Raw genomic sequence first — 12,148 nt, forward strand, 5'->3', positions numbered from 1 at the left:
GTTGCACAATTTTTTTTTTTTGTATATCGGCCATGCAGAGCATTGCGTCCGCAGTCTGCAGTCATTGTACAGAGTATAGGGCCAGTACTGGTGAGGCAGGGAAAGAGATATTCAGGCTATATAGGCAGTGGGCTTTTTCCACAAAATTGGGGAAAAATACTATATTTGGGCTGCCTGTGACCGTCTTCAGTTTACTGCGTGTCTGCTGGGGGTAGTAGTCCTAATTAATACGCAGCTAAGCGTTACAGCAGGCTTGCGCAAATTGTTTCCTGGATCTGCTGTCTCTGTTACATGATCGCCGTCATCCCGCCAGAGGGAAAGAGTATACATAATATTATACGCTGCCTACAGTATCTATCTGCTGGGGGTAGTAGTCCTAATTAATACGCAGCTAAGCGTTACAGCAGGCTTGCGCAAAATTGTTTCCTGGATCTGCTGTCTCTGTTACATGATCGCCGTCATCCCGCCAGAGGGAAAGAGTATACATAATATTATACGCTGCCTACAGTATCTATCTGCTGGGGGTAGTAGTCCTAATTAATACGCAGCTAAGCGTTACAGCAGGCTTGCGCAAAATTGTTTCCTGGATCTGCTGTCTCTGTTACATGATCGCCGTCATCCCGCCAGAGGGAAAGAGTATACATAATATTATACGCTGCCTACAGTATCTATCTGCTGGGGGTAGTAGTCGTAATTAATACGCAGCTAAGCGTTACAGCAGGCTTGCGCAAAATTGTTTCCTGGATCTGCTGTCTCTGTTACATGATCGCCGTCATCCCGCCAGAGGGAAAGAGTATACATAATATTATACGCTGCCTACAGTATCTATCTGCTGGGGGTAGTAGTCGTAATTAATACGCAGCTAAGCGTTACAGCAGGCTTGCGCAAAATTGTTTCCTGGATCTGCTGTCTCTGTTACATGATCACCGTCATCCCGCCAGAGGGAAACAGTATACATAATATTATACGCTGCCTACAGTATCTATCTGCTGGGGGTAGTAGTCCTAATTAATACGCAGCTAAGCGTTACAGCAGGCTTGCGCAAAATCGTTTCCTGGATCTGCTGTCTCTGTTACATCACGCTGTCATCCCGCCAGAGGGAAACAGTATACATAATATTATACGCTGCCTACTGTATCTGTCTGCTGTATCAGCTCAGCATTTTAAAAAAATAGAAGCAAAATACTTAAGGCCTACTACTGGCCTTTGGCCACTTGACTGCTTCTGCGCTGTGAATTCCACTAGCTCAGTCATACGCACCTACGTCTCACTACAGGCATGCGCAAAATTGTTTCCTGGCTCTGCTGTGCGTTCCGTAAGGGAAGTCAGCCTCCAACCACAGGTCAATAAGCGGCACATTTAATTACAGCGTTCTGTTTCTGCACTACTGGTAATACAGCATGCTGAGGGGTAGGGGTAGGCCTAGAGGACGTGGACGCGGGCGAGGACGCGGAGGGCCAAGTCAGGGTGTGGGCACAGGCAGAGCTCCTGATCCAGGTGTATCGCAGCGACTGCAGCGGGATTAGGAGAGAGGCACGTTTCTGGCGTCCCCACATTTATCTCACAATTAATGGGTCCACGCGGTAGACTTTTATTAGAAAATGAGCAGTGTGAGCAGGTCCTGTCGTGGATGGCAGAAAGTGCATCCAGCAATCTATCGACCACCCAGAGTTCTACGCCGTCCACTGCTGCAACTCTGAATCCTCTGGCTGCTGCTCCTCCTTCCTTCCAGCCTCCTCACTCCATTACAATGACACATTCTGAGGAGCAGGCAGACTCCCAGGAACTGTTCTCGGGCCCCTGCCCAGAATGGGCAGCAATGGTTGCGAATTCTCTCCCACTGGAGGAGTTTGTCGCGACCGATGCCCAACCTTTGGAAAGTTTCCGGGGTCCGGGGGATGAGGCTGGGGACTTCCGGCAACTGTCTCAAGAGCTTTCAGTGGGTGAGGAGGACGATGACGATGAGACAGTTGTCTATCACTCAGGTAGTAGTAATTGGAGTAAGTACGAGGGAGGAGCGCACAGAGGATTCGGAGGAAGAGCAGCAGGACGATGAGGTGACTGACCCCACCTGGTTTGCTACGCCTACTGAGGACAGGTCTTCAGAGGGGGAGGCAAGTGCAGCAGCAGGGCAGGTTGGAAGAGGCAGAGCGGTGGCCAGGGGTAGAGGCAGGGCCAGACCGAATAATCCACCAACTGTTTCCCAAAGCGCCCCCTCGCGCCATGCCACCCTGCAGAGGCCGAGGTGCTCAAAGGTCTGGCAGTTTTTCACTGAGAGTGCAGACGACCGACGAACAGTGGTGTGCAACCTGTGTCACGCCAAGATCAGCCGAGGAGCCACCACCACCAGCCTCACCTTCACCAGCATGCGCAGACATATGATGGCCAAGCACCCCACAAGGTGGGATGAAGGCCGTTCACCGCCTCCGGTTTGCACCGCTGCCTCTCCTGCTGTGCCCCGACCTGCCACTGAGATCCAACCCCCCTCTCAGGACACAGGCACTACCGTCTCCTAGCCTGCACCCACACCCTCACCTCCGCTGTGCTCGGCCCCATCCACCAATGTCTCTCAGCGCACCGTCCAGCCGTCGCTAGCGCAAGTGTTGGAGCGCAAGCGCAAGTACGCCACCACGCACACGCACGCTCAAGTGTTAAACGTGCACATAGCCAAATTTATCAGCCTGGAGATGCTACCATATAGGGTTGTGGAAACGGAGGCTTTCAAAGGTATGATGGTGGCGGCCCCGTGCTACTCAGTTCCCAGTCGCCCCTACGTTTCCCGATGTGCCGTCCCAGCCCTGCACGACCACGTCTCCCGCAACATTGTACGCGCCCTCACCAAGGCGGTTACTGCCAAGGTCCACTTAACAACGGACACATGGACAAGCACAGGCGGGCAGGGCTACCCTGCGCACCCTGCAACATCGGTTTCATCTGCCAGTGCACCGACTGCTGTGCGACGTGCCCACACGGTGGAACTCTACGCTCCACATGTTGGCGAGGCTCTATGAGCAGCGTAGAGCTATAGTGGAATACCAACTCCAACATGGGCGGCGCAGTGGGAGTCAGCCTCCTCAATTCTTTACAGAAGAGTGGGCCTGGTTGGCAGACATCTGCCAGGTCCTTGGAAACTTTGAGGAGTCTACCCAAATGGTGAGCGGTGATGCTGCAATCATTAGCGTCACCATTCCTCTGCTATGCCTCTTGAGAAGTTCCCTGCAAAGCATAAAGGCAGACGCTTTGCGCTCAGATAAAAAAGGGGGAAGACAGTATGTCGCTGGATAGTCAGAGCACCCTCCTGTCTATATCTCAGTGCGTTGAGGAGGAGGAGGAGCATGAGGAGGATGAGGAGGAGGGGGAAGAGACAGCTTGGCCCACTGCTGAGGGTACCCATGCTGCTTGCCTGTCATCCTTTCAGCGTGTATGGCCTGAGGAGGAGGAGGAGGAGGAGGATCCTGAAAGTGATCTTCCTAGTGAGGACAGCCATGTGTTGCATGCAGGTACCCTGGCACACATGGCTGACTTCATGTTAGGATGCCTTTCTCGTGACCCTCACGTTACACGCATTCTGGCCACTACGGATTACTGGGTGTACACACTGCTCGACCCACGGTATAAGGAGAACCTTTCCACTCTGATTCCCGAAGAGGAAAGGGGTTCGAGAGTGATGCTATACCACAGGACCCTGGCGGACAAACTGATGGTAAAATTCCCATCCGACAGTGCTAGTGGCCGAAGGCGCAGTTTCGAGGGCCAGGTAGCAGGGGAGGCGCAGGTATCAGGCAGCATGTACAGCACAGGCAGGGGAACACTCTCTAAGGCCTTTGACAGCTTTCTGGCTCCCCAGCAAGACTGTGTCAGCGCTCCCCAGTCACGGCTGAGTCGGCGGGAGCACTGTAAAAGGATGGTGAGGGAGTACGTAGCCGATTGCACGACCGTCCTCCGTGACGCCTCTGCCCCCTACAACTACTGGGTGTCGAAGCTGGACACGTGGCCTGAACTCGCGCTGTATGCCCTGGAGGTGCTTGCTTGTCCTGCGGCTAGCGTCTTGTCAGAGAGGGTGTTTAGTGCGGCTGGGGGAATCATCACAGATAAGCGTACCCGCCTGTCAACTGACAGTGCCGACAGGCTTACACTCATCAAGATGAACAAAGCCTGGATTTCCCCAGACTTCTCTTCTCCACCAGCGGACAGCAGCGATACCTAAACAATACGTAGGCTGCACCCGCGGATGGAAGCATTGTTCTCTATCACCATCAAAAACGTGGACCTTTTAGCTTCATCAATCTGTGTATTCTAATCATCCTCCTCCTCCTGAAACCTCACGTAATCACGCCGAACGGGCAATTTTTCTTAAGCCCACAAGGCTCAGTCATATAATTTTTGTAAACAATTTTTATACGTTTCAATGCTCATTAAAGTGTTGAAACTTTCACCTGAACCAATTTTTATTTTAACTGGGCTGCCTCCAGGCCTAGTTACAAATTAAGCCACATTAACCAAAGCGATTAATGGGTTTCACCTGCCCTCTTGGTTGGGCATGGGCAATTTTTCTGACGTACATAAGTACTGTTGGTACACCAATTTTTGGGGGCCCTCGCCTACAGTGTAATCCAATTAATTTTTTGCCCACCTGCATTACAGCTGACGTTACATCAGCTGTGCTGGGCACTGCAATGGGATATATTTATGTACCACCGGTGGGTTCCAGGGAGCCACCCATGCTGTGGGTCCACAGGGAGTTGTAACTGCATGTGTCCACTTCTAAAGAACCCCAGTCTGACTGGGGCATGCAGTGTGGGCCGAAGCCCACCTGCATTTAATCGGACGTTACCTCAGCTGTGATGGGCACTACAATGGGATACATTTATGTACCGCCGGTGGGTTCCTGGCACCCACTCATGCTGTCGGTCCACACGGAGTTGTAACTGCATGTGTCCACTTCTAAAGAACCCCAGTCTGACTGGGCCATGCAGTGTGGGCTGAAGCCCACCTGCATTAAACATGACATTACCTCAGCTGTGATGGGCAATGCAATAGGATATATTTATGTACCGCCGGTGGCTTCCTGGCACCCACCCATGCTGTGGGTCCACACGGACTTCACAATAGGGAGTTGTACCTGCCTGTGTCTATGAATTAAAAACCCCGGTCAGGTTGGGGCATGCAGTGTGGGCCGAAGCCTACCTGCATTTAATCGGACGTTACCTCAGCTGTGATGGGCACTGCAATGGGATACATTAATGTACAGCCGGTGGGTTCCAGGTAGCCACCCATGCTGTGGGTGCACACGGAATTCCCATTGCGGAGTTGTACCTGCCTGTGACTATTTATAAAAAACCGCGGTCTGACTGGGGCATGCAGACACCTTGACAGAATGAATAGTGTGTGGCACATAGGTTCCCCATTGCTATGCCCACGTGTGCAGCTCCTGATGGCGGTTGCACAGGATTATTTTTCTCATTGCTTCTGTACAGCATTGTGGGCTATCGCCCCGCCCCTTTTAAAGAGGGTCGCTGCCTAGCCATGCCAACCCTCTGCAGTGTGTGCCTGCGGTTCCTCCTCATGGCAGATGCACTTATAAATAGACATGAGGGTGGTGTGGCAAGAGTGCAGCTGAAGGCTGCGCAGGGACACTTTGGTGTGCGCTGTGGACACTGCGTCGTGCGGGGGCGGGGGGGGGGGGGTTTGGGCAGCATGTAACCCAGGAGAATTGGCAGTGGAGTGTCATGCAGGCAGTGATTGTGCTTTGTTGGAGGTTGTGTGGTGCTTAGCTAAGGTATGCATTGCTAATGAGGGCTTTTCAGAAGTAAAAGTTGTTGGGAGGGGGGGGGGGCCCACTCTTGCCGCTATTGTGGCTTAATAGTGGGACCTGGGAACTTGAGATACAGCCCAACATGTAGCCCCTCGCCTGCCCTATCCGTTGCTGTGTCGTTCCCATCACTTTCTTGAATTGCCCAGATTTTCACAAATGGAAACCTTAGCGAGCATCGGCGATATACAAAAATGCTCGAGTCACCCATTAACTTCAATGGGGTTCGTTACTCGAAACAAACCCTCGAGCATCGCGATAATTTCGTCCCGAGTAACGAGCACCCGAGCATTTTGGTGCTCGCTCATCTCTAGTTATAGTCAAAGTACTAATGACCACTTGTCTGTGAGTGACTGAGTTAGTGAGTGAGTTACATGCTCCGCCCCTGATCACATGACATTGATGTCAACACAGGTCCTTCATCTTAGACACGATTTCACCTCAGCAAACAGCCGAATCACTGGAGCTCGGAGCTCCAGTCCTGATGGTGGCGTCTTCAAAGGTCCTTCAATATTTTGACCAACTCCAACCGTCATCACAGGTCCTTCAGTCAGTTATATGTGATGATGTCATTCACTATATTATATTATAAGTGGTGCATTGTGCCACCAGAAACACTGGTACTATAAATAATACTAACAACTAGTATGCATATAACAGGGTATTCACCCTGTTGAAGACAGATGAATTGAATCAAACATAGGGGCATGTATATCCCGTGACCATAAGAAAATCAAAAGTGTGAACACCTATTCATGAATCATATGGATCTGGTACACGGCACATAATGACACAGCACATTCGCAGCAGAGGAGGCTGTGCCATCGCTATAACAATGGTGCAGGGTCCTCTGTACTGCGCATGGGCCGGCCGGCGCTCTGGCCTGCACATTCACTGCAGAGGAGAAGACTGGCAGAGCGGTAAGCTGAGGTCACTGGACGGGGACCGGGTTGAACTCCGCTGCAGGGAATCCCACATGCGGGGTCCAATTTGACCATGTGCAGGCGGCCTTAGTACGATCTCGAAGATTGAATACGCACTCAAAGGAACTTATTTGCTACTAAGTTATCTACACAGTCTTAGGAATTGTTCACGGAGTCAGACATCTTTGGTCTCACCACAAATTTCCAAAGACTGATTTACATATGAGGAACACAGTTCAATATTTTCAGTGTTGTTCCCCAGTATGAATTTTGCAAGAGGGAAGGATGCGTATTTATTATGGTTCACAATTCACGGTATCCCCATTTATCATTCGACGCGTTTCCCCACAGATATGGTGGTTCATCAGGAATATGGGAATCTATAATGAATCAATGATTAGAGAATGTATTTCCTCTCATTATAACATTACATGCCAATACTATATAAGAAGGTGTCTGAGTATACAACTCTCCATTGGTCTGCAGTTCATGAGGGGGAGTCTCTATACTAGGCTACTGATCAGGTGATCAATACAGACAAAGTGCAACAGTAGTCAAGAAGTAGTATACCCCATTAACTTCTGTGCTGCAGTATGAACCTGTATCAGATGAATAGAAATGTCAATACATTTATACAACTAATAACTGTGAAGAAACATCTTTCCAACATTCCTACTATAGAAAGTACTACGCAAGTTATTCTTACTACTTCGGATCAAGTTAATTTTTGAATAGCAGTAGACAACAAGCTATTCCTTTGGAAATGATGTTTGAAGAACAATTAACTATGCTAGCTCTCATCAATTTATAAAATAAGCCCATTATTCCTGTGGATGCATTTTCTACAATCATATAAGGGTGGTTCTGTTGTGATACTTGACAAAGCTTTATATGAACAGGAATTACTTATATTTTTATCTGACACATTCACATACCGATCTCTTATATTGATCCAACAGAAACCTTTGAAATTGCTTTATCCAGATTGCTACATGAAGGTTTGTCCTCAGGGATAACAGACCCAAAACTATCTGATTATTTGTTGGTAGACTCTCGAATCTGATTCTATACATTACCAAAAATTCATAAAAACATCTTTCCTCCTTTACGCCCAATTATAGCTAGTAATGGCTCATTGTTTGAAGGCCTCAGTATATGGCTTGATAATCTACTACAACCATTGGTAGCCAGAACTCCTGCTACATTAAAGACACCAAGGGCCTGTTACAGGTTTTAGATAAATCAGAATGGTCTGCTCACTGTTCTTCGATCACCAGAGATGTTTCCTCTCTTTATACAGTTTTTCCACGCAGTGGAGCCATTAATGCCTTCAGACATCATCTGGATGCTTATTGCAACTATTCAGATGATCTAAAAGAGTGGATGTTGCATCTTTTTTATTTTCTCACAATTGTTTTATGTTTGATCTTCCTCAACTTTGTGGTTGCTCCATGAACTCATCATTCTCCGTGTCCCTCACTAATCTCTATATGTCTCTATGAGAGGAGTCTTGTCTATATTTCGCCCATAACCCTTTTCTGCAAAAGATCCGTTGGTATGGGAGATATATCTAGATGACCTCCTCCTTATCTGGCAGGATTCCCCCAGCTTGGTTTCTATCTCAATAATAATAAGTTTTGGTCTCTCTTTTACTTTTCAGCAACATTCTGTGTTACTCTCGTTTCTTAACAAATACTAAATTATATAGGAAGCCTCCTCTGGCAACTCCTTATTACAGGCACAAAGTTGCTACCCCCTCATGTGGTTAAAAATCTCCCAGTAGGAGAGATTATTAGAGACAAAAGGGCATGTTCACTGGACTCCCTGTTCCCTCACCTTTGAACCCCATAACGTAGTTGATGAGTGTGATAGGTAATGAGTGTGATAGGTGATGAGTGTGCCTGTTTAGGACTTCCAGTGGCACTAGCACCTGAGCAAACCAAAAGGGCTTCAGCAATTGTAAAGAACGCCATTGCATTTACTGTTTTCAAAGTTGGTGACGTTTACAGGCTCGAAAACCGTCACAATTTCATCTAATAGTATATCTATATGAAATAGAAATTTTAAGTGGATTTACTCTTAAAGGGGGAAAGGCTGTTTAATATTAATGTTATTATTTCTAGGCTATTCTTGTAGGCTTTGAACCAAATCTTTACAATATCGAGTAGGGTTCAAATTACCGGTACTTGAAAGGGAAATACAGCCAAAATATTTTTTTTAAAGATCACAAATGCTTTGTAGAGACCTTTCTTCTCAAATGTTATCTTCTTACATGTATCTATGACATATCAGAATCGTATGACTGGATTTCTCCTTTAACACCTTCTTGGGTCGCTTTAATCATACCAAAGAATTGAGAGCCTGGTGTAATATTATCTACTTTCTGTATAATGGGGAGTGGAACAGTAAAAAATGATTTAGGTCACGTAAAGAAGAACTTCTAATAAAAGAGCCCATTGCAATTCTTGTAATATCACCTACCAATACTCTGTGTTGTGCCAGTTCAGTATAATGTGATCACTTGTAGATATGTGGTATCCTTTATACGTGATTTCCTGAAGAACGGTGGTGGATTATATGGTCAGCCACTCATTAGAATGGGCAACATGGAATATTACATCTTCCCTCGTGTTACTGCAAGGGAAATGTATGGCCTGATAAAACTTATATTGCATGTTTGCTAGGGGTTCCAAGAGTATGACCATTGGCAATTTGCTGATCTCCAGGGTACCATTTATATTGCATCATCAGTATTCCCCTAAACCATTGCCATTATTTCTACCGTTACAAGTTTGTCCTTGGTTGAACTTGATTTACATGTCCTTTTTCACGTATACTATCTGCAGTATATAACTCTGTAAGTTTGATCAATCTGGTGATAACCAAAGTAACCAACTTTAAAGGGGTAGTCCAAGATCAAAAACATTTGGGCAAAGTCATGGGATGATGCCAAACAACAAAATAATCATTACTTACCAGTTGAATCCCCTGTTGCTCCAGTGTTGCATCTCCCCTGCTCTCCACTGGTATTTCTTTACAAGACTGCATTGGTGACCCCATGTCAACAGCATGTGATCGCTGCAGCCAATCTCTGACGTCAATGGTAATGACATACGCTAGCCACTAACATCAGTGATGGGCTGTTATTGACGTGATGCCATTACTGCAGCCCTGTAAACCAAGATTGGTGGGAAGCCAAGGAGAAGCAATGGTGAAGTGGCTGGGGATTCAAAAAGTAACACTTATTTTGTTACTTTGCATTGTACCCTATGTTTGGCCCAATTTTGACCAATCCTGGACATCCGTTTTAACCAGCATGTGTTTGCACTATGTTGTCAGTGAATATTGTATTTAGACATATTTTATGATATCGTATGATATCATCATGTGTTTTGACCCTTTTATAATGTATTTCTTGCTTTTTAGTGGAGAACATATGTGCGCACCCACAACTATGAATGATAAAGGAAAATAGTGAAATAGACTATTTTTCATTATTTTGATGATTTGAGTAATTCTACATTGAATCTTTCAAATGATAAAACGTGGAAATCATGATATATTATAATGCTTTTGATCTCTTCTAAGGTTCTTTAGTAGTCAAAGACTTGGATAGACTTAAGAAAGCATAGTTTATCTGCAGGATATTTACAGTAAGGGCTGGTACAATGTAAACTTCCTAGTTAGATTTGGAACCGGACATGTAATACTTAATCTGATAACTTATGACTGATAGCTAACAATAAGTGTTGTACTAGCATAATAATGCATATAACCTTACTGTAGCACAAACATGTTAAGGGATTTGAATGGTTGTTGAAAGTATGGCAATAGGACAGGTAAGCTAAGCTTCATTGAAGTTTTTTGGCATGCAATCCACCACATTAAATCCTATGCATATCAGTATTTGTGTGTACACCGTGCTGCTATATTTTTTGTGTTTTTTTCTTTTTTTGGTCTTCTTATTGTATGTTTATCATCTACAGGAGTGCAGGATCACCAGCATGAGAAGATTGTTTCAGTTTCATTCAATGGATCAATTCATAGTCCCAGGTTTCCCCATTCATACCCAAGAAGCACTGTGCTGGTATGGAGATTGGTAGCAGTGGAGGAACACTTAAGGATACAACTGACCTTTGATGACAAATTTGGGCTTGAAGACCCAGAAGGTGATATATGCAAGTAAGTATTATTTTTTTATATTAACATATATTAAGAAAAGCTTGGATTTTGATATTATTGATTGTTTCGATGCTGTAATATATATCAACATAATAATTATAAGTGAAAATGAAAACAACAGCAAAGTTAAATGAAAGACAACACCAAGTAAATGTCTATACTTACTATGGAGTCAGTCATTTTACCTCCACCTCCATTCCAGAGCATAATATATGCTATATAAACTATAGAATTAGGAAAAGATGCAGAGCTCAGTGGTTGGGAAATGTTGGGCACTTTTGCCTATTGACCCATCGGCAATGCAGTACAAGCAAGACCAATTTACACCAGTCAACCAATCAACAGTCCAGCCACCGTGATAGGATTATAGTTTTTCTACAACTGTGATATTAAAGTGTTTTCGGGAGTGCCATAAGAATATAAAAATTAAACTACTAATATCTTTAACCAAATATCATGTATACAAAGTATGCCTATCTATCTATCTATCTATCTATCTATCTATCTATCTATCTATCTATCTATCTATCTATCTCCTATCTATCTATCTATCTATCTATCTATCTATCTATCTATCTATCTATCTATCTATCTATCTATCTATCTATCTCATATCTATCTATCTATCTATATATATATATATATATATATATGTGTGTGTATATATGTATATATATAGTGTGTATATGTGTATGTGTATATATATATATATATATATATATATATATTATACACACATCATGAATATAAGATGTAATATGTGTCTTACAGTTAAGAAGATTATCTTATTTTATTTTCATACTGTACTTTCACAATTGAAAGGTTGAGTATTTTTTTACTTCATTTTAAACCAGCTGTTTGTGACATTTAATATGCATCGTAGTGCTTAACATGTCATACTGATACGTTACCACTTGAGGCTTATAGATCAAACACGAAGAAAATCTCTGCATCCACATTTATGTTCCACATAAGCCTTTGCATCTGTTTTCTCTCTTTTCAGCTACATGCTGGACTATTATATATATCATGTTGCATGTGAAACACTGTGTTCCCAGACTGATTACAATAATTGAAAAAATGGATACACACGCACACACATGTATCTATATATGTGTTTATGTATATATATATATATATATATATATATATATATATATATATATATATATGATAACTATGTAAGAAATGGAGGACACATATATGGCAATATTTCCAATATTTTAATCGA

At 44.6% G+C, this 12,148-nt stretch overlaps 1 protein-coding gene across 2 annotated transcripts in view; it reads left to right on the top strand.

Moving 5' to 3' along the window:
• PDGFC (platelet derived growth factor C) overlaps positions 1-12,148 on the top strand; it is a 226,591-nt gene that overhangs the window by 111,153 nt on the left and 103,290 nt on the right. For both annotated transcript variants that reach the window (XM_066573598.1, XM_066573599.1), the window contains one exon: positions 10,722-10,917. In XM_066573598.1, the coding sequence (XP_066429695.1) occupies positions 10,722-10,917 (196 nt within the window). The remainder of the gene's footprint in view (positions 1-10,721; positions 10,918-12,148) is intronic.

Source organism: Eleutherodactylus coqui, chromosome 7, assembly GCF_035609145.1.
Source record: "Eleutherodactylus coqui strain aEleCoq1 chromosome 7, aEleCoq1.hap1, whole genome shotgun sequence".
In the NCBI taxonomy this organism is placed as follows: domain Eukaryota; kingdom Metazoa; phylum Chordata; class Amphibia; order Anura; family Eleutherodactylidae; genus Eleutherodactylus; species Eleutherodactylus coqui.